The 24,258-nt window shown below is 36.6% G+C and overlaps 5 protein-coding genes across 7 annotated transcripts; 3 read left to right on the top strand and 2 right to left on the bottom strand.

Annotated features, from left to right (window-relative positions):
• Positions 1–63: 63 nt before the first annotated feature.
• LOC104761798 (uncharacterized) lies at positions 64–3,205 on the top strand. Its single transcript, XM_010484923.3, has 5 exons — positions 64–579; positions 754–857; positions 968–1,144; positions 1,224–2,845; positions 2,939–3,205. The coding sequence occupies exons 1-5, from the start codon at positions 383–385 to the stop codon at positions 3,059–3,061; spliced, it is 2,223 nt and encodes a 740-aa protein (XP_010483225.1). The 5' UTR covers positions 64–382; the 3' UTR covers positions 3,062–3,205.
• Positions 3,206–3,412: 207 nt separating this feature from the next.
• On the bottom strand, positions 3,413–6,792 carry LOC104761797 (putative clathrin assembly protein At5g57200). The gene is made up of 14 exons (XM_010484922.2): positions 6,478–6,792; positions 6,288–6,357; positions 6,077–6,174; positions 5,843–5,981; positions 5,629–5,756; positions 5,445–5,534; positions 5,243–5,359; positions 5,081–5,146; positions 4,902–4,982; positions 4,747–4,824; positions 4,442–4,636; positions 4,288–4,363; positions 4,075–4,208; positions 3,413–4,005 (listed from the first exon to the last, which is right to left on the bottom strand). Exons 1-14 carry the CDS (start codon positions 6,565–6,567, stop codon positions 3,598–3,600), a joined length of 1,770 nt encoding a protein of 589 aa, XP_010483224.1. The 5' UTR covers positions 6,568–6,792; the 3' UTR covers positions 3,413–3,597.
• A 1,756-nt stretch (positions 6,793–8,548) lies between these two features.
• LOC104761796 (phosphatidylserine decarboxylase proenzyme 2-like) lies at positions 8,549–12,963 on the top strand. Its single transcript, XM_010484921.3, has 21 exons — positions 8,549–8,925; positions 9,038–9,117; positions 9,220–9,244; positions 9,348–9,407; positions 9,490–9,558; positions 9,660–9,749; positions 9,834–9,884; positions 9,996–10,079; positions 10,282–10,373; positions 10,449–10,601; positions 10,702–10,786; positions 10,884–10,995; positions 11,172–11,272; positions 11,355–11,402; positions 11,543–11,689; positions 11,795–11,890; positions 11,985–12,059; positions 12,180–12,272; positions 12,390–12,476; positions 12,545–12,595; positions 12,708–12,963. The coding sequence occupies exons 1-21, from the start codon at positions 8,737–8,739 to the stop codon at positions 12,813–12,815; spliced, it is 1,896 nt and encodes a 631-aa protein (XP_010483223.2). The 5' UTR covers positions 8,549–8,736; the 3' UTR covers positions 12,816–12,963.
• A 295-nt stretch (positions 12,964–13,258) lies between these two features.
• Positions 13,259–16,642, bottom strand: LOC104761794 (protein CHLOROPLAST IMPORT APPARATUS 2). 2 transcript variants are annotated; one of them, XR_015588971.1, is made up of 3 exons: positions 14,915–16,200; positions 14,025–14,172; positions 13,259–13,574 (listed from the first exon to the last, which is right to left on the bottom strand). XR_015588971.1 is itself a non-coding variant. In XM_010484918.3 (3 exons), the coding sequence occupies exons 1-3, from the start codon at positions 16,079–16,081 to the stop codon at positions 13,524–13,526; spliced, it is 1,371 nt and encodes a 456-aa protein (XP_010483220.1). In that variant the 5' UTR covers positions 16,082–16,642; the 3' UTR covers positions 13,259–13,523. The 2 variants fall into 2 exon arrangements, 1 of the variants encoding a protein (XP_010483220.1); XM_010484918.3 differs by having other exon boundaries at positions 14,025–14,177; positions 14,915–16,642.
• Positions 16,643–18,084: 1,442 nt separating this feature from the next.
• LOC104761795 (glutathione S-transferase T3) lies at positions 18,085–19,893 on the top strand. Of its 2 annotated transcripts, XM_087499430.1 has the most exons (3): positions 18,085–18,178; positions 18,643–19,536; positions 19,658–19,893. In XM_087499430.1, exons 1-2 carry the CDS (start codon positions 18,137–18,139, stop codon positions 19,534–19,536), a joined length of 936 nt encoding a protein of 311 aa, XP_087355556.1. In that variant the 5' UTR covers positions 18,085–18,136; the 3' UTR covers positions 19,658–19,893. The 2 variants fall into 2 exon arrangements, with proteins under 2 accessions (XP_087355556.1, XP_010483222.1); XM_010484920.2 differs by lacking the exon at positions 18,085–18,178 and having other exon boundaries at positions 18,526–19,536.
• Positions 19,894–24,258: the final 4,365 nt, after the last annotated feature.

The following is a 24,258-nucleotide window of genomic DNA, read 5'->3' as shown; positions in this document are numbered from 1 at the left end:
TTTTTACTGTTGTTCTATCCTCTTTGTCGTTTTACTAATTCTAAAATCAATATTTTTTAACAGTTTTACTTATTCAGGTAAAAACGAACCTCGACTATGAAACCACGTCGTTTTCAAAAGAACCTAAACCATTCTCAGCTCCAAAAGTCTCAAACCAATCCCAGATTCTCAGCCTCATGAAATTAAAAAAAAAAAAAAAACAGAACAAAAAGAATACAAAATTTGATTCCAGTTTTGTCCAAAGCATAAAACTTTTGATTCCTCTTAAAAGAAAAATAAAACAATGTTTTTTTGTTAATTTTTCGTCGACACAAGAATGAATCTATTTGGCACGAAATCGAAGAAGATTGGATGAAAGCAAATAGCATTGTGTAAAAAACAAATGGCGATTCATGAAGAAATCGAGATATTAAGAACACAAGACCGTCCTTGCACTTCTAACGCATCTCCGCCGTCTCAAGATCATCGTTTCGAGAAGCTTCGCGGCGTCCGATGGCGAATCAACCTCGGAATTCTCCCGTCTTCTCCTTCCTCCACCATTGACGAGCTTCGTAGAGTAACCGCTGATTCCAGAAGAAGGTTTTTTTTACTTTCCCCTTCATTTTTTTCACCAATTCTTAGTTACACCAATTCAGGACTCTGTTTCCAGATTCAGACTCAGATCAATTCATGGAAACATAAGTTTTGTAAAAGTTTTGATTTTTATTTGTAAAGTTTTGATTTTTAGGATTTATGTGTTTGTTTGTTTCTTAGATATGCTGCTTTGAGAAGACGACTTTTAATTGATCCACATTTGCCCAAGAAAGGAACCAATTCTTCAGATCTAACTATTGATAATCCTTTATCACAAAATCCTGGTAAAAACATACAAAACAATACTAATCTCAGTTCTCTCAGATACATTAAGTTGCATTTTCTCTCCAATGTTAGTAGTGATGATGTGTAAGCCTTCTGGATTGTTGTGTAGATAGTACTTGGGGAAGGTTCTTTCGTAACGCAGAGCTCGAGAAAACGCTAGATCAAGATCTTTCTCGGTTGTATCCAGAGCATGGAAGTTACTTTCAGTCCTCTGGTTGTCAAGGGATGCTTAGAAGGATACTTCTCTTGTGGTGTTTGAAGCATCCTGAGATTGGTTATAGACAAGGTTTGAGATACTTGTTTTTTTTTTTTTAGGGTGAATTGAGAAAGATGTTTTGTGTTTTTAACTGATTTTTTGGTTTTAGGGATGCATGAACTATTGGCTCCTTTGCTTTATGTTCTTCAAGTGGATGTACAGTATCTTACGGATGTGAGATCAAACTATGAAGATCAGTTCATTGATTTGTTTGACGAGTTGGCGTTTCAAGAACGCGATTCTGGAACATATGATTTCGATATAAAAAAGGTTTTGGATGATTCCATGGAAGAAGAAGAAGATGGTGCATCATCTGGAGGCATCAATAAGAAGAAAAAACCGAAGAGTTTTGATGAGCTTGACAATGAGACGCAAACTGCAGTGTTGCTAAGTGATGCATATGGAGCGGAAGGCGAATTAGGTATCGTTCTCTCTGAGAAGTTCATGGAACACGACGCTTACACAATGTTTGACGCTCTTATGTACGGTGGATCATCCCTCGGTTCAGTTTCTGTAGCAAATTTCTTCGTGTATTCTGCTCCAAATGACTCTGTCACAGGACTGCCTCCTGTGATTGAAGCTTCTGGGGCGTTGTATCATTTACTGTCCCTAGTTGATGCTTCTCTTCACAGCCATCTCGTTGAGCTTGGCGTTGAACCGCAGTACTTTGCTCTCCGTTGGCTACGGGTGTTGTTTGGGAGAGAGTTCCCACTGTATAATTTATTGATTGTGTGGGATGAGATATTCTCTGCTGACAACTCTGAGGTAGAGAGAGGCGTTGTTGAGGCTGGTTTAGGGTTTGAATTCAGGATCCTTAGCTCTCCCCGAGGAGCTCTAGTTGCAGGAATGGCGGTTTCGATGATACTTTATCTGAGATCATCGCTGCTGGCAACGGAAAACGCAACTTCTTCTCTCAAGAGGTTACTGAACTTTCCAGAGGACATTGATCTGAGTAAAGTGATCGAAAAGGCTAAGACTTTGCAGAGTCTTGCTTTGGAAATCAATGCTCGTCGTGATTTAATTCCGAAAGGGTCGAGAAAACAGATGAGAGGTCACAGCTTATCTGTTGATTCGATCTCACTTGGTTCTTCTTCTCCTGTGGGAATAGTACCTGAGAGCTACTGGGAAGAGAAGTGGAGAGTTTTGAACAGCGCAGAAGAAGAAGAAAGGAAGCAAAAAGCGTTGTTGCAGAGACCAAAAGCTGGGAAGAAGAGTTGGTCGGAAAGAGTAAAGCAAAGGCTTTCAAGAACGGAGTCTGATCCTTCACCTGCTGAAGCTAACAAGAGCGGTAACAAGCCGCCTATTAGACGAAGTTTGCTCGATGATTTATCTCGACAACTCGGTGAAAAAGAGATTGACACTCCCGAGTTACCAAACCTGGATACTGATATCGAACGCTCGTCTACAGTATCTGATTCACTCAGCTTGGACTATGAGGAGAACAATTCTGATATAGGCAAAAGCGAGAACCACACGGAGTTGCCTCTTTCGGTTCCTGAGAACGAGCCAGAGACTACATCAGGGATGAGTATCATAAGAGAGAGAAATATTTTTTCAGGTAAATTTCAGATGCTATGGAGATTAGGTAGAAACTTGTCCAGTGAGGAGACCTCTGAGACGAGAGAAGCTAAACAGATAGATTCTGAAGATGGAAAGACAGATTCAGATTCAACTGCAGGTAATGGAGATGCGTTAAAGAATACAGGACGGTCCATGCTTGAACATATTAAGGTAAAAAATTTGCGAGTCCAATGATGGATTTGATTATTATGAACCAATATTAAACATGACTTGACTCAAATTTGTGAATGTTTTGGTAATCAGGTAATAGAGTCAGTGTTGGAGCTAAGTTCACCGGAGAATATGACTGATAACGTAAGACTAACAGTTGAAGAAGCTCTTAAAGAACTTCGAAGACTTGGAAATATGTTGTTGTCGGAAATGTAAAGTTTGTTTTCAGAATCGGCTTATATTATTGTAAAAATTCATTGTCTCTACGTGTGTATGTGTGTGTGTGAGAGAGAGTGTGTGTAATTGTAATTGTAATTGTAATGTATATATCAGAAATTTTGATGAGGGTTTTGTTTTACTTTTAGTAGTTGCATCACAATTAAGAAATCTAGGTTTCTTCTACAACAAGGAACCTGAGTTTCTTTGAACTTTGTTCACCGTAACGGGTTTTTAACGGTTCCTTGCGACAAGGTAAGTGAAGAGTGCATTAAATTATATAACTTTTCCTCCTTTTTTTGCGCCTTACTCCAATTTATTGTGGACAAAACATGAATATAGGGAGAAATACAAATGAATTAAGGTATATTAAGCTGAAATAAGTATTCAAAATAACGGAAAGAAGAAAAATCCTGAAAATGTTGAAGAGTTTAAATTCTAGAAAAGAATGAAAGAATAATAAATAATAACCTGAATCAAATCGAAATCAAGAAGAAGATAAAAGAAGTGACGAGTCACACTGAGATGACCTTTCTCTAAAGCAGCATATGATGCTGATTGTGTTGTTGTTGAGTACCAGATGAAGGAGGAGCTGGGAGAGCGAGGAAGTCACCAAATGGGTTAGGCAATGAAGAAGAAGAAGGATTTGGTGAGAACTGATGATGGTGGTACGGTGAGTAGTTGTTGTTATATGGACTTTGATTATTCATCATCATCATTTGCTGTTGTTGCATTGCCATTTGAACGTTGGTTGGTGGAGCCATGTTATTAGACATTGCAAAAGGATCTTGTTGCATCCCAAAAGGGTTAGGAGTCGATAAGGCTGGTTCTATGGCTGTAGCTGTGGCTCCAAATCCGTAACCTGCGTTGGTTAGTTGGATCTGTCTTCTTGCTGTATCGTCTTCGTAGAGACTGTCTAGTAGAAGATTGTCAAATCCTCCACCCTGTGAACAGATATACCACATGAGTATTAATAGAAAATTAATGAGTTCAAATTAGAATGTGAGACTTACGAGTTTTGTAGCTATTGTAGGACGAGGGTTGTTGTTATTATTATTGTTCTGTGGTGTGACTAGTGCAAGTTCCCAACCACTTCCTCCTGCTTCTATTAAGCTTAGACTATTTGATGGACCTGAAGTTTCATGTCCTGTAGAGAAAAATTATCATCAATTGTGTTAATGTTTGACAAAGGGCCTAGATGTTACTAAAATGGTTATTTTTTCTACCTGGTGGATATATTGCGAGAGCGAATGCATTGTTTTGCTCTATCTCTGCAGCTTTTGGATTTATTTCATGCAGACCCTGCACCAATCCAAGGAAAAGTGTCAATGAGTATATGTTTGGTATTAACTACAATGTATAGGGATGATGAAGACTCACTAGTAAGTCATCAGTGTCTATCAATGGTGAAGGTTTAGCTTCTTCCTCTTCTTTCTCTTCTTTAGGCTCTGCTTCCTCTTCTTCGATAAGCGGCTGATCATTTTCGGTGTTTTCGTTTTGGTTTTCTTCTTCTGCAGGTTCTTCAGGCTGTTCTTCTTCTTGTTCTTGTTCTTCTTCCTCTTTTTCTTGATACTCCTGTTATTAAAACAGAACAAAATGTCAAAATCCTAAGAAGACCACCATGATCATCAGCATTAAATTCAACCAAGAATTGAAAATATGATGAGAGATGAAGTTTCCTTTACCAGTTTTTTCTGTACAGAACCACTCTGAGGTGCTTCTTTAATGTACTCTTCCATTGTTGCGAGAAACGAAGGAGGAGGCTGAAACAGGTTTTTAGATAAGTGAGAAGTGAACAGTTTCACAGATATAAAACTGATCCAAAAGAATGAGAACCAACTTGTCTTAAGGTTGGGAACTGAAAGTTCCTTGCAAGCTCTAGCCCTTTGCAGTAATCATAAAACTCAGCCAAATTTTCAGCCTATGCATAGAAAAAAATCAATAAGCAAAGCTTAACATCTATGAAAGTAAGCTTAATATATATTTAAGAATTAGAAGAAAGATTTGAAGTTGCTTCACCTGTTGACCAGCCCGTTTATATATATTCAGAGCTTTAACTGCATCATGTCTTGACATCTCAAAGAACTACAATGACATAGAGAAAAACTACAATCTATGAATAGAAAGCGCAGAGCTAGTGAAATCAAGTAACGAAACTGATTTTTTTGGAACAGAACAGACCATGTCAACAAGATTAATGATTCCATCATTGATAGCACAATAGATTTTGAAGCTTTCTTTAAGTACCAATGCAAGAGCATATTGGATTAGATAGTTGCTATAAGCTGCTCCTTCAGGCTGCAAAGCTGAAAACAAATAAGAAAGAAATCTTCTCCATAGTAAAACAAAAAAAACAAAACTGAATCTGCATATATGACTTTACTTGACATCCAATAAGCCGGTAAAGAAGCTGTTGCAACGCAGGCAACTGTTCTAACAGATCTTCACCAGACAACATCCTTGTTCTATGCGTCTACATGACCATTTGAACAAATGTTTCTATTAAAACATTTCTAATAAATATTTTTTCATGATGAGTAGTAGTTAGCTAGGAAGAGGCAACAAACCTTGGAAGCTGCACCTGAAGCTTTAGGCAAACGCTCTGCCTCGATGTCATACTTTAAAACTCGATAACACTCAAGCCGCTCTTCTAGAAAGAGCGCGTATGTTCTAACCCAAGCAGAACAGTCCCAGGCTGCAAGCATCAAAAACATTCAAGCTTCTGAGAATATATGTATCAACAAGAACTATACAAATGCAGAGAGAGTTAGTTATATTCACCAAGAGGACTTGTGTCGTCTTTGAAGTTAGAAATTCTGAGGATATGTCTTCTGTGTGAGTAATTAAGAAGCTCTTCTCTAAATGTTGGATCACCTTCTCTTAATGTTCTGTGAATTACTATTAACACCTTCATTGCAACCTGTGTGATTTGTCAAATTAATTCAAAAAAACTTTACAAATAAAAATGCGTTTTTAATTAAAATTCAGAATCATGTTTATAAGAAGAGAACTTACAACCCAATTGCGAGTTTTGGATAATCTTTTTGATAATGCATGAATGCAATAAGCTACATCTGCTCGTGGTTGTATCACAGATGTCGCAGAGAATATTTCTATAGAAATTAAAGCAAAAAAAAAAAAAATCGTCGTTACATTTTACACATCATATCATTTATAGTAATGTTAAATTTGTGAGATTTAGACAAGAACAGAGGAATTAACTTACTACGAACATGACGTTCTTTTGGTGGAGATTCAACATGATTCGTTGCCTTGACGATCGCAATATCTAAATCCTATACATTAACGATCAAAAACATGCATCAATGATCATTTTTTATATAGAATCTGAATCTTTTTTCATATTTTAAATTTTCAAGATTTACAAAAATGGTGAAATCAAGAAAATTAGTGACCTTGAATTCGCTGTTGACCTTAGCGAGACCAACCGTGGTGGTATCCTTAAGCGCTCCATAGGCTTTTCGTAAGCTCGTGAACGTTCCCATTCGATCGATCGGACACCTTTCTGATAAATAATATACGTATCGTACGTGATCTGGGTGGGAAAATGCTGATTTGTGGATGTGGGTAATGATGTGATCTGAGAGCAAAGACAATAAACGGAAACACAACGATAACAAGAATTGTTTTTTTTTTCTTTTTCTTTTTTACAATAAGCTTCTTCGTCACCCTCAAAACGTGCGTAACAGAATATTAATGATCTGGATCATTTCCTTTTTTCCTTTTTTTTTTCTTTATAATAGCAAGTTAATAACAGATTCTTTGGTATATTTGCAAAAAAAAATGTAAAAATACATTGTACATTATTTTTTACGAGAATATATACCACCGCCTATTTACTTTTCTTACTACTTTTCTCAATCGAAATCTGAAGTAGGGTTTAGGTTTTGCCTTCTTACGTTTGATCTTACCTTAAATTCTTGTAACTTTCGGATGCGGTAGAGAAAACCATGGATCAAAAGAAGAAGTGTATTACAGGATTATGGGAACTAAATATTCCATCAAATCTCTTGCAAGCGATATTGTCCCGCCTCGGATTAAAAGCTAACATACAAGCCTCGGTTGTCTGCAAGACATGGTGTGAAGCAGCTGTTTCTGTCAGGAAGAGGAAGTTACAGCCCCCTCTTCCTTGGATTTTTTATCTAAAAAGAGGAAAGTACATTCTTTTCGACCCATCACGGTCTCAAACATACTACCAAACTTCTCCGGAGTTTCGACCCATCACGGTCTCAAACATACTACCAAACTTCTCCGGAGTTTAAGGGGTTAAAGGGCAGTGAAATATCTTGTTCTAAGGATAAGGATGGTTGGTTGCTTGTGTCTTCTTCAGCTAATTACTCGAACCCGGTTTTTTCTTTAACCCGTTTACCCGGGAGCGTATCAACTTACCCAAAAGGTCTGGCAGTTTCTCAGTTAATCAGTTATCTTCTTCAGCCGCTCCTACATCAAGTAGTTGTTTGGTGATCTCGTTAACCAGCTATAGTCACGAAAATTCTGTGATTACTTCTTGGCGGCCTGGTGAAACCGTATGGAAAGTCCATCGATTTAGAACCCAGCCACCCAGAGGCATGTGGACCAAATGTGTCTTCTCGAATGGTGTGCTCTATTGTCTCAGTACCTCCGGCTACCTCAGCGTTTTCGACCCCTCTAGAGAAACTTGGAATATTCGTCCAGTGAGACCCTGGTCATGTCCCACCGTTGGTCCTAAAGTATTATAGCTTGAAAGGAGCTTAAGCATAGAAATAGCTAGCTAGTAAAGTAAGTAAGCTACTCGTTTCTTGAATTGAGTATTTATGTATTCAATGATTTTAAAACGTTTCTCTCTATCTCTTTTAAAAATATTGTTTGATAAGAGAATCAATCACTCAACAATGGACAGCCTTGACCACGAATAGAATCAGATTCAAGAGTCTTACCTAATCACACGCTTTACAACAAAGGAAAGCACCAAGACTGACTATTTTAGAAGAGGTCAATCAGTATAAACATTTTCAAAACTCTTCTTCAAATGTGAGCTTTTATATCAACAACTCAACAAGTATATTTATAAATATTGCCTGTGTTGACTAATTGAAATAGCCACTCGAGTTATTTGAAATACGGTCGCAGAGTTCATTGTGTTGAATGCTAAGTTAACACTACGTAGACCTTCGTAATGTATTTTTTTATTATTATTTTTTCCTAAAAAAAAAGAACAGTCACATTTTGATCCTTCAAATTTTAGGATGAACCTTTGGATCACTACGCACCACTTGAAAACTCTTTATATGCTTATAAGTTATAATAACTTTACATAGAAAACAAAATCATCAAAGATTTTTGTTTATATGCTCATTTAGTATAGAAAATTGCAAAAACGTTCTGTAGCGTAGAAGGTGGAAGATATGACCACTGAAAAACATTCCGATTTGTATTCCTATCTTTATAATTTTTATTTTTATATAACCACAGCCGAATCTTTGAACCAACCCAAAAAAAAAACAGAGCCGAATAATAATAAAAACAGAGTATGGCATATAAATAAATATAAGAGACGGTCACATTTTGTAACATTTTGTAACATATCTCTCTCTCTCTCTCTCTCTCTCTCTCTCTCTTCGATCCGTTAATCAATCTTCCCAGGTGCGTTAGGAAAGAAAAAACAGAGAGGTATTATGGGAAACGGAAACTCAAGGGAGGCTAAAGGATCGCGAAGGTCAAGGCTAATACAGAAGCTTCAAAAGTTTCGCACTCACCGTCGTCATCTACGTAGTCGTTGTTCTCGAAACTCTGCCGGAGTGGTTAATCAAAAAGCTGTATCCGCCGAGGATTTCTCCGGCATTGCCCTTCTCACTCTCATTGGCGTATGAAATACGATTTCGTTCGTTCGTTCATCTTAGGGTTTTTTTTTTTAATTTTATTTTTACGTTTTACGTTTTTAGTGATGTGAAAAGTGTAGTTTTTGTTTCTCTCCAGGCGGATATGAAGTTTAAGGACAAGTGGCTCGCTTGTGTTTCGTTTGGTGAACAGACTTTTAGAACTGAGATCTCAGATACGTAAGTCTCTGCTTAGCTTTCATTTTTTTTATTGTAAATCTTCCTCGTAAAAGTTCCAAGGAGTACTGATAAATAATGTTCTGTCTTTTGTTTAATTTGCAGTACAGAGAAGCCAATTTGGAACTCTGTAAGTCGTTCTGAACCATGTCTTTTATATTACTTTTGGTTCTGTTTCTACACTTCTGTCGTCTAATCTAAAATACGGTTTGTTGTTTTCTCTCTGTATATAGGAAAAGAAGCTTCTCTTGGAGAAAAATGGACCAAGTCTCGTTAGGATTTCAGTATTTGAGGTTTCTCTATTATCCAGATTTTTTGAGTTTACTCATGATATTTGCCTCTTTGATATTAAAGGATCATCCTTTCTTGGTGCAGACCAATAAGCTCTCGAGGAACAAAATCGTCGGTTATTGTGAGCTTGATATATTCGATTTTGTAGTTCAGGTCAGCTATTAAATTTGTAGCTTGATATTGTAGTAAAATGTTACAAGGCCATGAATGATATAGCATAGATGAGAAATTTCGCATTCTTTGGCATGATACAGGAACCTGAGTCGGCTTCTAAGTCATTTGACTTGTTAGATCCAACATCATCCAAAGTTGTTGGCACCATTTCCCTTTCTTGCGCTATTGAGGTATATACTACTAGTGAAAAAAAAAACTTTGAGAAAATGAAAGAGCAATGGTGTCTGATGTTTTGGTTGCTTAAATCTTTGCAGGATCCTGTTGAAACCGAGAAGCGGTTTGCAAAACGTATCTTGTCCATAGTGGTATGTTCTTTCTATGGCACACTTCAATGTTTCTTGCTTCTCTTAAACAACATTTTTTAGAGTATCAGAAATAAACAGTTTTAATAGTTGGAGTTGTTTGAAAATGTGCAGGACTACAATGAAGATGGACAACTCTCGTTTTCAGAGTTCTCTGATTTAATAAAGGCTTTTGGAAATTTAGTAGCTGCTAAAAAGGTTAGACTTTAAAGCATCTTTGTCACACCTATGCCATTAGTAGGTGCATGAAAGTATTTTTTTTTTTTGTCTCTTTTAGCACAATTTAGTGTGTTTGAAAGTTTCAAGTGTAATAAAACTATGCCGCTCAGCAGATCGAGATGCTAGATTGCTGCATTTCTGCTGAAGGTGGACTTGATGTTTTCACTGACTTATTTACCAGAAAGAGGACTTGTTCAGAGCTGCTGATCTGAATGGTGACGGTGTTGTGACCATTGACGAGTTGGCTGCGCTTCTTGCTCTTCAACAAGAAAAGTAATTAATTATTTTCACAACAAATCAATGTATACACCTCCTGGAGTACTATTAAAATTGAATTCTCTAATGCAGGGAGCCAATTATAAATAACTGCCCCGTGTGTGGTGAGGCTCAACTCTCTGACAAGCTCAACGCGATGATTCATATGACTCTTTGTTTTGATGAAGGAACGGGTAATCAAGTGATGACCGGAGGGTTCTTGACTGATAGACAAGCTTCATATGGGTGAGAAGTCTCTTTCTTTAAACCTCATTAACCAGACATCTTTAAAAACAATTTATAGTCTTCCCTTATTGACACATCATGTTTTCAACGTTTTGTTCAGATGGATGTTCAAACTAAGTGAATGGACACACTTATCAACTTATGACGTTGGTTTGAATACTGGTTCAAGTGCTTCACATATTGTGGTATCCTTCTTTTGTTACTCATGAATTTTTGTTTTTCTTATCTCTGACGAAGAACAAATGTTTTCACTTTACTAACGTGTTTTGCTTCTTGCTTTAGGTGATTGACAGGAAGAGTAAGAGACTTGTGGAAGAGTTGATTGACTCAAAGATTGTTCTGTCCATGAGAGCTATATACCAGTCTAAAATTGGACTTCGACTTATGGATCAAGGTAAACTATTTTGCACTCTTACCTCTTAAATGCACATGACCATTCTGACCTATATGATTAGCTATTGTCTTGTCAGTACACAGTTTTGTTGTGCCTAAAAGCTCCACGTTCTCGCCATGATGCAGTATAACAAAATAATACAATTATTGAATGCTTGATTGATCTTCTTGACCCAGGGGCAAAGGAGATTCTGCAGAGACTTTCTGAGAAGCAGGGGAAGAAAATGAACTCAGCTGAATCTGCCCAAAAAATACGAAGCTTTCTCGAGTTCTTTAAGGCATGAAAAGTTACTATTTACTAAGCTATAATGTGTTGCTTTGTTGATGAACTTGGAATTAAGTTTTTTTTGTCTGTTGCAGGATCAAATAAACATGGCTGAAGTAAAGTATCCTCTGCAGCACTTTAAGGTATGTAAGAAAATCTGATTTATAGCTATAACACTAAATCCAAATGTGTCTAGTTCTTAGACTCACAGTATGAGTTTCCCAAGAAAGCCATAATAGCAAATGACTAAGTATAAAAAGAATGATGAGTTTTGTACTTGCAGACGTTCAATGAATTCTTCATCCGGGAACTGAAACCTGGTGCAAGACCAATTGCTTGCTTGAACCGCAATGATGTTGCTGTATGTGCTGCTGATTGTCGATTAATGGCATTTCAGTCGGTCGAAGATAGCACCCGATTCTGGATCAAGGTATAATTATTATGCAGGATTAGAGACTCTCTAAACAAATGAATTAGCTGATATAAGTTGCAACACATTCTAATATTTCTGTATGTATTGATTCTGCATTGATAGGGCCGGAAGTTTTCAATTAGAGGCCTCCTTGGGAAGAGTGTGCATCCAAATGCCTTTCTTGATGGATCTTTGGTGATATTCCGACTAGCACCACAGGTGCGGCGAGACTGGATATTTTCCAACTGAAACACAGACTCATAGGCTAAAAACATTACAGAGTTGACTGAAGCATTTCTTGACAATGTTACAGGATTATCATAGGTTTCATGTCCCTGTCTCAGGAATCATTGAAAAGTTTGTGGATCTTTCTGGAAGCTTATATACGGTATGTGGTTATGCATCTGTCTCTGCCTTTACTTAGTCCAAGTTATTTCTTCTCATCTCCATCATGCTTTCTTATGATCTTATGACTCTCACTTTTGATTTTTTTTATACCGCCTTGTAGGTTAATCCGATTGCAGTCAATAGCAAATACTGTAATGTTTTCACTGAAAATAAACGGACTGTTGCCATTATATCAACAGCGGAGTTTGGAAAGGTTCGTAACCAGTATAATACTCACAATCTTGCTTTCTTGATATGTGGCTTAGATTCCAGAAAGGAGAAACCAGAATAATAATATATATGACAACATCACATCAATATAATGTAACAGGTAGCTTTTGTAGCAATCGGTGCAACAATGGTTGGTAGCATCAATTTTGTTAGAAAGGAAGGAGAGCGTGTGAAGAAAGGGGACGAAGTAAGCAAGTTTCACTTTTCTCAAGAAACACTTCAATAAAAAATTTCTAACCTCATCTTAACTTGCAGCTTGGTTATTTCTCTTTTGGTGGAAGCACTGTTATATGCGTCTTCGAAAAGGTTAGTGTTTAAGTGCTTAAAAACAATTTTATGCTTTTATTGCATTCACTGGATTTTTCTTTTTCAATCTGCATCAACCTTATTTTTTTCACTTAATTAACACATTTTGCAGGACTCGATCCGGATCGATGAGGATCTCTTGGTTAACAGTGGTCGGTCCTTAGAGACACTAGTTCGTGTTGGAATGCAACTAGGTGTCTCAACAAGGACATTGGGCTGAAAATATTTACCCTTGAATTGATTGGATCATTTGGTTTGATTTTATGTCTTCTCTTGTTTCATGCATATATATATAACAAACGATATCTTCTTAGTATTATGTATACGATCAATGAGCTTTACACATTCCTTGTGATGAGCGTTCTAAATTTGCAACTCTCTGCAATCTCCTGCTTTTCTCTTTGAAAAGGGGAAGTATGTGTTTTTCTCATTATAATGTTTTCATTGTTAAAGAAGAGAAACGACAGATCTTTGGGACGTATGAATGATTTGTCACCGGTTTTGATGACTCAAACAAGCAATGGGCAGTGAAACAAGCAGGTGGACAAGGCCCTGCTTGCATAGTTTGAGCCATTGGGATTGGTGAAAAAGTCCATGTCTTGTCTCTGAAACTTTTTTTTGTTGTTGAGCCTCTCCCACATTCATTGCTTCATGAGTCAGTCATTAAAACCTTGATATTTATGTTTTTATTAATATCAAAAAGCTTTTTTATTTGTTTTGATCCCCCACTCTCTACAGCAAACTTCCCTCATATACATCCTTATTTAAGTACTAAAAACCTAAATTATAAACCAAAGGGACCATAAAATTAAGACCAAAAAAAGGAGGGTGCAAAATTTTTTAATACAAAAACTAAAAAGGAATAAACATTGGAAAAAGAGAAAAGATAGATAAAAGGACTCTGAATCTTTAGGCTCATTTATCCTTGTTATCTTTGTCCACTTGGAGTGCTCTCATTGGGCCTTCTCACAAATCGTCCCTGTTCCCATCCCATCACCAACCACAAAAAGAAGTGAAACATTAATATTATTAGGTTCTTGTCTTAATCAAAATCCAATGTGTATATGATATATCCCTTGACCCCAATGTAACGTTATTACTTGGTTTGTTGTCATTAGAAGTGTACACAATTAACCTTTTCTTCCCTTTAGATGACAGTTTTCATATTAAACAGTTTTAATCAAATTAGTAGTTTCCCAGGGAAACACTTTCCCTTTACTTGTTCGATTTGGTTCATGAAAGATACCCAATAGAAAACTTTATTTTATCTTTATTCAAAAAGAAAAAAAAATCATAACTCCATCTACACTAGAACTTTAAAGTAATCTTCAAAAACCAGTTTAGGAACAATTAAAACAAAAATACGAATGGATGGTAAAAAAAAAAACCTACATGTTTTTTTAACCACGAATTAAGATGGTTGAGATACCTTCATTCGAGGACGTTGATCAGCATTGAGTTTGCGAACTTGGTATCGGATCTTCTTCGAAAACAGACGAGTTCGACGCTTCTCTTTGTACCTCAAAACACTTGCTTCTCGCATCCCACTATCTCCGAACAGATCAATTTGAGCTAATCTAGCCTGCCCCAAAAGACACCACATCAGTTCACTTCCAACATCAACAGTAACAAAAAAAAAATCCCAATCAATGTCATCATCATCAATCATATAGTCTGATTAACCTTGTAAATTAACCTGTGTAGGCACTGTTCTATTAAAATAGATACGGCTAAAGTGGGAATGAATCCCATGTTAGCATTGTTGTTTACTTTTATGCTAAAAAGAGTAAAATTCTACGAAGTGGATATATAGAAAATAAAATTTTCGAACCTCTTTAATTTATCCTATACGTGAAAATTCACGTGCACAGGTCTATAAAGTTCTCCTTGGACAAATAAAAAGCAGCTTTTTAAAATTTAGTTAATTGATTGAAATCAGAAAAAAAATAAAAGTTAGGAAAAATAAAAAAAAGAGTAAAAGACCATGTACCAAAGTCAAAGGGTTTATAAAAAAAAACGTTACAAGAAAAAAGTTTAAGAACTTTCCACAAAAAAAATTAATAAATTCTTGTCAGATACTACTACTACTACTTCAAAAACTACTGATATAGCTTAATTGCACAGAACACACGACTATAGAGCCACGTGGCAGAATATAACTAGTCCAAAACAGAATCTCAAAAATATAAGTTACGTAATAATTTAAATTAATAGTATCAGACAAAACTAATTATTAAAAAATAAAAATAAAACATAGAAATATCGAAATTTAACGGCGTGATTAAACTAAAGAAGAGTTATAGAACAGAGTGTACATACATTGACGTCGATACCAGTAGCAGCTTCCGTTCCAAGGATGTCATCAGGAAACGGCGACGTTTTATCAGACCAAGCTTCCAAAACGCCGTCGTAATCAAGCTTCAACAACGGACCTGTCGTTGTTCTCTTCTCACAACTCCTCGTCGTCTCCTCCGCAGTACTAGTAATAGTCTCCTCCGCCGACGAGCTCTTCGACTCCGTTACCAACGCCGTCATCTTCTTCTTCTTCTTCGTCGTCGTCTTCTTGCTCTTCTCTCCTCCTCCTCCCATCGGCTTTTTCTCATCGTCAGCGACGGCGGTTGCGACTGCGATCGCGGTTTCAGTTTGAATCCGCGGCGAGATCTGTTCGAAATCGACGGTGTGAAATTTATACAAGTTTGGGTCATTGTTCTCTCTGAGAGCTCCTTTTAAGCCAAGACCTAATGGTAGTTTGAATCCGTTGTTAGATGAGCTTCGGTTCCATGAATTGATTATCATCAGCTGTTGTTCTAATTTGCCGATTCGATTAGAGCTTCTTCCACCACGGTTGATCGCCGGGACCGTAGATTCGTAAATCCCCAAATTAGAATTCGATTCCACCACAGTCCCCATTATACTATCGATCCCTTCCTCGACTTCTTCGTCGAGGATCGATTCAGCATCGAACTCGTCGGAAAAATCGAGCTTTTCGATCTGATTAACGTAACTCCCACCGCCGGAGTTGACTTCTTTGAGCTCGGAGGAGAAAAACTCCGACTTGGATTGAATCGTCGGGTGGTGATGGAACAGGAAATCAGGTTCTTCGATTGATTCGTAAGGGAGAAGCAAATCAGAGGAGTCGTCGGTGTCACTGAGGAGTGGTGATTTGACATTTGTCCCGTAGAAGTGATGAGAGTTTGAGGAAGTCTTTTGCTTAGAAGTCGACAAGTTTGAGGAGAAGATGTTTGGGTAAGCAGAGGAGAGAAGAGCAGCTGCTTCGTTGTATGTCTGGTTTGGTCTTTTCCTCTGTGTTCTTGGCTTCCTAGTTGAGATTGCGAGTGGTGAGTTTGATGATTCCGAGATTGTTGATGATGGTGAAGTAGCTCTCGTTGTTGTTGTTGTTGAGCTTGATGGTGGTGACTTCACTTTTTCTAACTCGAAACTGTATGCTGCTGCTCCTCCTCCGCCACTGCTTATACAAGCCGTCATTTTTTTTTTCTTTTTCCCGGCGAAAAACAGAAAACAAATCACGAAATTGTCGGAGTTTATGAGTTTTAAGAAAAAAAAAGACACAAAACTTTAGGGGATTGTAAGAACTTTTACTGTTTGTGAGTGAGGGAGAGAGAGTGATGAGATTAAGCTTTTGGTTAGGAAAATTGTGTTTAGTTTTAAGATTATACTAATAAACCCTTAGAGCATGATTAGTGGGGAGTACTCACAAAGTTACTCCACTATTTGGGCCCCAAAATAATATTAAACAACCCAAAAATGGGTCCATTATCGAAGAATCGATACCCTGGGAAGGAGTTTGAGCAACACTTGAAGAACGCTACGTGGCGACTTGTGAATGGGTGTTTGTTAAATATAAAAGCGTTTTTTTTTTATTTTTTACTCATTTTCTTTTCTTTTCTTCCCCAAAGTCTCTCTCTCTTCTCTCTCGAGAACTCCGGCGAAAGAAATGGCGATTCATATGTAATCGGGAAAAGAAGAAAGAGAGAAGAATCGAGTTATCAATTGGATTAAGCAGTCTGCCCAAGTGATCTTCTTCATTCTTAAGGGTTTCGTTCCTATCCTTCTAGGGTTTGTTCTCTCTCTCTCTCAATCCAATTGCATCGCTCTGTTATTCTTTTTCTTAACGCGTCGCGTCTCTGATTTTTTTGTTTTGTTTCTTCGTCGTCTCTTGTTGCAGGTTTTTTAAAGCAAGTTTAATCTGATTGTCGCTCACACGGCCTCTAGGTGAGTTCCTCTTCTAGGATTTGGCTTTGATCTTTCGGTGATTGATTTATCGTGTTGCTTCCTCTGTTTTTTTTTTTACTAACTTGTTTCTTCTTCTTCTTCTTCTCCTTCTGTCTCTCGCAGGTGCTTTTTGGAAGCATGGCTTTCGTCTCTGAAATCTCAACTTCTTCTAGGGTTTGATCTCTAAATTGATTTCTATTACATAGGGTTTTTTTTTCATTCACTCGAATTCCTTATATTTACTCATATTTCTATTATTATATTTTTTTGTAAATCCAGATTGATTGATTGCGGAGGATAACTGTAGTATTGATCGATCGGCGATTGAGGAGGATACTAAGATCTCTCCCTGATGGTTTGATTGAGGAGGAGGGCACTAAGATCTTCTTGGGTTTTTATTCATTCTTGTCACTCTCTGTTTGATTTTAACGACTTCTTTTCTTTTTTGGGGGGGTCTCACTCTCTCTCTCTTTGTTGCAGGTCTTCTTTTGGAATTACTCCCGAACAGCAAGTTTTGTCAAAGGATGGATCACAACTAGCAGCAATATGAAGGGACAAGTAAGTTTGCAGCCATGAGCTTAGACTTGCTTATTATATATATGTCTTGTTATTTTGTTTCTTATCTCTTGTCTCTAGCTAACTTTTGGTATGCATGTTTTCTTTTCTTTTTTGTTGCATCAGCCTCAAGGATTTGTCTCTTGACTAGCAGATAAAGGCATCAATGGAGATGATGACTTGCCAAAGCGCAAGACCTTTTGTGGTTTCTGGGACTAAGATCTCTCGGTGATGGTTGAGAAAGAGTGGAGTCTTCTCTTTGTTTGTTTTCCTAATCTCTCCCATATTTACTCTCTTTTTTGATATAGTGAAATAACTGTTGATATGGCTTTTTTATTTTCCTCTTAGGAGTTGAAAAACCGACGACCATCATTGTGGCTTATGTAAGTTAACTGATTAACTATGTTCATCTCTCTTTCTTCTTTTACATGAATTTTGAGATTTACCAAGTTATACTACTAACCCTGCTTCTGATGATGTTTTCTCTTTCTAGTTTCAGCTGATTTGTGCACAGGCTCTTGGATTGCCATTAGAGCAGCCAAAGAGTGTAAACATGGAGAGGTTGCAAAAGGTGAAACTTCGTGGGGCTCTTTAAGCTCCTCTCGAAACCACCAGAGGTTTGCTTTTTATTATGAGATTATTCTGTTGTTCTTGTTAAGAGTACAATGTTTTTGTTTATGTTTATGTGATTTATATTGACTATTTTTACATGTTTGTGCGAGGTCAAATGGAGATCATTTGGAATGATTATTCATGAAGCGGACTGCAGCGTTTTGGATTCTCTTATTTGAAAAGGTATGGTACGACAGCTTTCATATGTTGTTGATAGTTATTGTTTGCGATTGTGTGTTGGGATGAATTAGTGTTAGATTAGGTAATAGTCAAGTCAGGACATTGATGATTGCTTTTTTGTTTGTTGGAGTTCTTAAATACGAATAGTACTTGATTAGAGAGATACTTGTCGAGTAGGTTGTTTTAATGTAATAAATTTGTGGTTGTTGTAGTTAATTTACAACCATAAATTTGAAAACCCAAAACCACTTGAGCTCAATATAAACCCTCCATGTTAGCACTAACATAAACCATTAACTTTTTCTATACAAACCCTTTTCTTTTAACATCAGCTTTCACTAAAACAACCAATGGATCCTAGAAGCCTTATTCGTAATCCACATACATATTTTGTTGATCTTATGAATTCTCAAAAAGACTCTAACTCCCAAGATAATCCAATTCTTCCAAATACATTCTCTTCTCAGCCTGTCCACTTTACCCAAACCCTCTCTTCTCAGCCTGTCAACTTTACCCAAACCCTCTCTTCTCAGCCTGTCAACTGTGGGCCTAGATTCTCTTCTCAGCCGTTTCAGTTTAGGCCGGCATCTGAAGATGATGATTGTATCGAGGTTGAGGTTGATGAGGATGAAGAAGACGAAGGAAGGGGAATAAGAAAGCGGTGGACTGCAGAGGAGGATGTTAACCTCATAAGCGCTTGGTTAAACACAAGCAAGGATCCAGTTGTAAGTAATGAGCAGCGGCTACAAAGTTTCTGGAAGAGGGTTGCTGCCTACTACAAAGCTAACTATGGGTCATCTGTTTCAAATGCAAGAGGGCCTACACAATGTAAGGCTAGGTGGAGCAAGATAAACCATGGAGTCAATAAGTTTGTGGGCTGTTACGCACAAGCGAGTTCAAGAAGAAAGAGTGGAGAATCAGAAGATGATGTATTGAGCATGGCGTATGAGCTTTACAAGAACGACAAGGGCAAGCCATTTCTGCTAGGACATTGCTGGAGGGAACTGAAGCATGATCAGAAATGGATCACGGAGGAGTGTAGCCATAAGCGTACTAAACTCGCTTCAGATGGAGCAGGAGCATCCTCACCCGGAGAGTGCAATGATGGAGCTGAGATGAGGCCTCCGGGGGTTAAAGCTTCTAAGAAAAAAGGGAAGAAACCGGCTGTGACTATTGATGTAGAGGATGGTTCTGTTGGTAAGCTAGACAAGATCATTGCAATGAAAGAACAAGAACAAGCGGCTAAAGAGAGACACGGCAAAATGAGACTGCTAGACAGCCTCCTTAACAAGACTGAACTAACAAGTGCCGAACAACTTCTTAGGGACAAACTCGTTGACCAAATGTTGACAAACACTTAGGTTTGGGTTTAACTCTTTTGTGTGTAACTATCCTCTTTTGTGTTTAACTCTTGTTTTCATTAAACTTATGCTATATGTTGTTTGTTTAACACTTGTTTTGTTTTTTGTTCTTTTGTTTCAGGTTTTGCGACAACAAATTAAGGTGATACGAGAAGGGAAACATGTGTTGTCAAAGACATAGATGTGTTGTGTTTACACCCGTGGAGGGGTGTTGTTTTTAGTTGTTGTCTTGTTGTCTTGTTGTCACGGGTCTGTGAGTTGTTGTCTTGTTGTCTTGTTGTCACGGGTCTGTGAGTTGTTAACTCTTTTGTAACCCGTGGAGGGGTGTTTTGTAACACGGGTTGTGAGTTGTTGTCTTCTGTTTTGTTTTGGTTGTCTTGTGTCTTGCAAGGACAGTCACAGATTTGTTTGTGTTGTTTTGTCTTTTGTAAGGGTTGTATTGCCCACTTGGTACTTTGTGTTTGCTGTTAAGACTATATATTCACTTCTCCTACTCTTTCATCGTTTTACATCAATGCTTTCTGATTATTCTCTTCCGATTATTCTCTTCTCTTTCATCCTATCTTCACTTCTACTACTCAACCAAATAAAATTTCCTTTGCTCAACCTTTTCACTTCTACTACTCAACCAAATATACCTTGTAACCTAAACCCTTTTCCTATACAAAATAAATCACACTTCCCATAAGCCTTCTACTATATCCAAATTGCAAAAAAATGTCTAATTGGAGTTCCGATCAAGAAGTTGATGATATTGTAGAAGAGGAAGTTGATAGTATAGTGGAGATGATCCAATACAACTACACTCACCCATATGTACCACCAGCTCCAATAATCCGAAGAGTGCACATTGAGAGAGACCGTGAAGAAGGCCACACTCGGTTGTGGAATGATTATTTTAGTGATAATCCAACTTACACTAACGCTATGTTCCGTCGTCGCTTTAGAATGAACAAACCATTGTTCCTTCGTATTGTTACCGCTATTGAGAATGGAGTCCCATACTTCAGACAAAGGCGAGATGCTACTGGAAGGCTTGGTCTTTCTGCACTTCAGAAATGTACGGCAGCTATTCGTTTGATGGCTTACGGATATACGGCAGATGCGGTGGATGAATATTTACGACTCGCTGAAACAACCTCCCACAAATGCCTTCTACATTTTGTTGAGGGAGTTATAAATTTGTTTGGCGACGAGTATCTGAGAAGACCTACACCGGAAGACCTCCAACGATTACTGAATATTGGAGAACATCGCGGTTTCCCCGGAATGATAGGGAGCATAGATTGTATGCATTGGGAGTGGAAGAATTGTCCCACTGCATGGAAAGGACAATATACACGTGGATCTGGTAAACCGTCAATCGTACTAGAAGCTGTGGCATCACAAGATTTATGGATTTGGCACGCATTTTTTGGACCACCTGGTTCGTTAAATGATATCAACGTCTTGGACCGCTCCCCTGTGTTTGATGATATCCTAGAGGGCCGAGCTCCGAGAGTTAGATACGTTGTCAATGGACGGCAATACAAAATGGCGTACTACCTAACGGATGGTATCTATCCCAAATGGGCAACTTTCATCCAATCCATTACACTTCCACGTGGTCGAAAAGCAAAACTCTTTGATCAATGGCAAGAAGGATGTCGTAAAGATGTAGAGCGTGCATTTGGAGTCTTGCAAGCTCGATTTGCAATCGTGAAGAATCCCGCACTTTTTTGGGATAAAGGGAAAATAGGGAAAATAATGAGAGCATCTATCATCCTGCATAACATGATAGTGGAAGACGAACGACATGACTACAATTTCTACGATCCAGCGGAATTCCATCACGGAGAAGGAAGCGGAAGTTCTCATGTCGATTTATCATATTCTACAGATATCCCAACAAATCTACATAATATGATGGGCATTCGAAATGATGTTCATGATACACAAATGCATGATCTTTTGCAAAAAGACTTGATTGAGCATATCTGGCAAAAATTTGGTGCAACCGCACAATAAATCTTACTCCAAACTATGTTTAATATGTATAATATTTTGAATTTTATAAAATATGTTTACTATTCCGTATTTTGTAAAATATGTTTAAGTTTGTAAAATATTGTTTTCTATTTTATGTAATATAAAAAATTTAAATAATTGTTTTATCATTTTAGATAATTAAAGTTTGATAATTAACAAATCAAAATTAAAAAATTATTATTTAAATGTTTGAGTAACCTCTTTGTAGTTCTCTAGTAATAGGATAATTTTACTTAGATTCTCTTAGAGTTACTTAACTTAATTTATGATTATTTATATAATTAATTAATGTAAGAGTAACCATGGTGGGTTACTCCACTAATGATGGTCTTAAAACCCTCTGAGAAGATACAAAACTGAAGGAAAAAAAAAGGTTTAATCTTTAGAGAAAGAGGAAGATTCTTTCTTACAAATAATGTTCATCATCATCGCTACGAAAGAAAAAAATACTAGAAAAAATCAAAACCCATTTGGCATCTGAGATTTTTTTTGTTTTGAATGAAAACCAAAAGGAGAATTGGCCAACGGGTGAAGTTTTACAGAGAGAAGCTAATTGGTTTATGGAATAGGGAGAGAGAGAGAGATTGGAGGAGAAAGAAAGAGTCACGAGATATATAAGAGAGGGAGGAGAAGGAGTAGGGTTTTAAGTGAAAGGTTAACTTTTTTTGGAGAAAACAAAGAAGAGGAGGAGCGTTTGTGGTTTGGGTTCCGGTTCAACCGAGAAGGTTTGGAGAAACAGAGAGAGAGAGAGAGTGTGGTGGGAAGAAGAAGACGAATGAGTGAAGGGAGCGAGCGGACAAGAAGATAGCTCGTAATCTCGCCAGTTCTGGAAAGTGTGGGTCCACTTGTGGATTTTTTTCACTTTTGACTTAATTATAAAAATTACTTTGTGAAAACACTGAAACGATATTTTCTTAATTCTTATGGATATGGTCACTCCCACGAATTAAGATTTTTTTTTTTTTGTGTGTGGATTTTTTCCCTTTATAGGTTCAAAGGTTTATATGGAAAATTAGTGTTGGAAACGCTTGGATAAGCTGTATATTATCTTAAATGACTGGTGTTTAAATCAAAGTAAAACGGTAAAAACATTATCTCACTCTCTTTTTTTATTTTTGTTATACTGTTGAACTTATTTAACCACAAGAAAAAACAAACACTTAATAAATAATGTTTTAAGAGCTACTTCCAAATAATTAGAAATTTTGAAGGCAAATTATCACTTGACAAATAATGTTTGAGGGCTATTAAAAAATAATTTGAAAAATAAAAAGGCAATATATATATATATATAAGTATTAGAATCGATTGTTGAACCAAAAATTAAAGACAAGATCGTGGCAGCGATCGATCATAATTTGAATGAAAGATAATTTGTCATGTATTGATTAGTTAATGTTTTGTCGTATTAAATAGTAACCAACCAAAATCAACAAATATTAATCAGCTCATCGATCTAAATATAAACAAAGATAATATGGCCTCTATCAATTATAACTTGGATAAAGATAATTTGTCGTTTCTTAATTTATTAATATTTTTGTCGTATTAAATAATATTTATTCAAAATCAACAAATATTAATCAGCTCATCGATCTAAATATAAACATAGGTAATATGGCGGCGATCAGTCATAATTTGAATAAAGATAATTTGTCGTGTATGGATTTATTAATGTTTTGTCATCTTAAATAATATTTATTCAAAATTAACAACACATGAATCAGCTCATCGATCTAAATATACACATAGGTAATATGGCGGCGATCAATCATAGTTTGTATGAAGGTAATTTGTCGTGTATTGATTTAATAATATTTTTGTCGTATTAAATAGTATAAATTTAAAATAAATAAACATTAGTAAGCTCACCAATTTAAATGTAAATGTAGATAATATGGCGGCGATCAGTCATAATTCAATTTCAAGTGAAGACAATATATTTCAGAATAAAATTAACAAAATTAAACTTTCTTATCATATTAAATAGCATTTACTCAAAATTTATATCTATTAATCGGATCATAATCTAATGGTAAGTAATATGGCGGCGATCACTCATAATTCGAATTGAGACAAACATTTTTTTTTGGTGAAACCACATGGCTCAATCAAATTCGAATGGAGAGAAACATTGTGCGAATTAACTCATCAAATTATCCTTTTTATCATAATAAATAACATTTACCCCCAAAAAATTAAAATTAATTGGTTTATCAATCTAGTGATTGATATGTGACGACGATCGAACATTAATAGAAGTCATTATTTTATAGTTTAATTGATCAAATTATCATTTTCGTTACATTACATAAAAAGTTTCTGAAATATCAGATCATTAACATAGTGATAAATAACATGTTTGTGATCAATCATAATCTAAATAGAGATAAATCTTTTGTTTGTTAATTCATAAAAAATTATTTCTTGCCACATTAAAAAACAGTTAGTCATTTACTCAAAATTTAAATACATTAAGTGGCTTAACAATCATGTGGTAGTGTTATGTAGGTTGAAGTTCAGGATTTATCTTCTTACTTGATAGTTGATACCAATAGCTGAGTTTCACCATTTGCAAATATTTATTTTGAGCTCTTTTAACTTATGTACAAGTAAAGTTAAATGATTGACAAGAAAAAAAAAAAAGACAATTAAAGCTAAATAGGATATATATCAAATTACATATGGTTTGAC

This window comes from Camelina sativa, chromosome 18, assembly GCF_030686135.1.
Source record: "Camelina sativa cultivar CO46 ecotype springtype chromosome 18, ASM3068613v1".
Lineage (NCBI taxonomy): Eukaryota > Viridiplantae > Streptophyta > Magnoliopsida > Brassicales > Brassicaceae > Camelina > Camelina sativa.
The sequence above is the reverse complement of the archived record's forward strand: the minus strand, read 5'-3'. Positions and strand labels throughout refer to the sequence as shown.

Coding starts and splice junctions, on each gene's coding strand:
- LOC104761798 (XM_010484923.3), top strand. CDS start 383: ATGGCGATTCATGAAGAAATCGAGATATTAAGAACACAAGACCGTCCT. Junction 580..753: donor ACCGCTGATTCCAGAAGAAG/GTTTTTTTTACT, acceptor TTTGTTTCTTAG/ATATGCTGCTTTGAGAAGAC. Junction 1,145..1,223: donor TGAGATTGGTTATAGACAAG/GTTTGAGATACT, acceptor TTTTGGTTTTAG/GGATGCATGAACTATTGGCT.
- LOC104761797 (XM_010484922.2), bottom strand. CDS start 6,567: ATGGGAACGTTCACGAGCTTACGAAAAGCCTATGGAGCGCTTAAGGAT. Junction 5,757..5,842: donor AGACGACACAAGTCCTCTTG/GTGAATATAACT, acceptor TGATGCTTGCAG/CCTGGGACTGTTCTGCTTGG. Junction 5,360..5,444: donor ACCGGCTTATTGGATGTCAA/GTAAAGTCATAT, acceptor TCAGCTTTGCAG/CCTGAAGGAGCAGCTTATAG.
- LOC104761796 (XM_010484921.3), top strand. CDS start 8,737: ATGGGAAACGGAAACTCAAGGGAGGCTAAAGGATCGCGAAGGTCAAGG. Junction 9,408..9,489: donor TTAGGATTTCAGTATTTGAG/GTTTCTCTATTA, acceptor TTCTTGGTGCAG/ACCAATAAGCTCTCGAGGAA. Junction 9,750..9,833: donor CCCTTTCTTGCGCTATTGAG/GTATATACTACT, acceptor AAATCTTTGCAG/GATCCTGTTGAAACCGAGAA.
- LOC104761794 (XM_010484918.3), bottom strand. CDS start 16,081: ATGACGGCTTGTATAAGCAGTGGCGGAGGAGGAGCAGCAGCATACAGT. Junction 14,178..14,914: donor CTACTGGTATCGACGTCAAT/GTATGTACACTC, acceptor CTTTTGGGGCAG/GCTAGATTAGCTCAAATTGA. Junction 13,575..14,024: donor ATCAACGTCCTCGAATGAAG/GTATCTCAACCA, acceptor GGATGGGAACAG/GGACGATTTGTGAGAAGGCC.
- LOC104761795 (XM_010484920.2), top strand. CDS start 18,526: ATGGATCCTAGAAGCCTTATTCGTAATCCACATACATATTTTGTTGAT.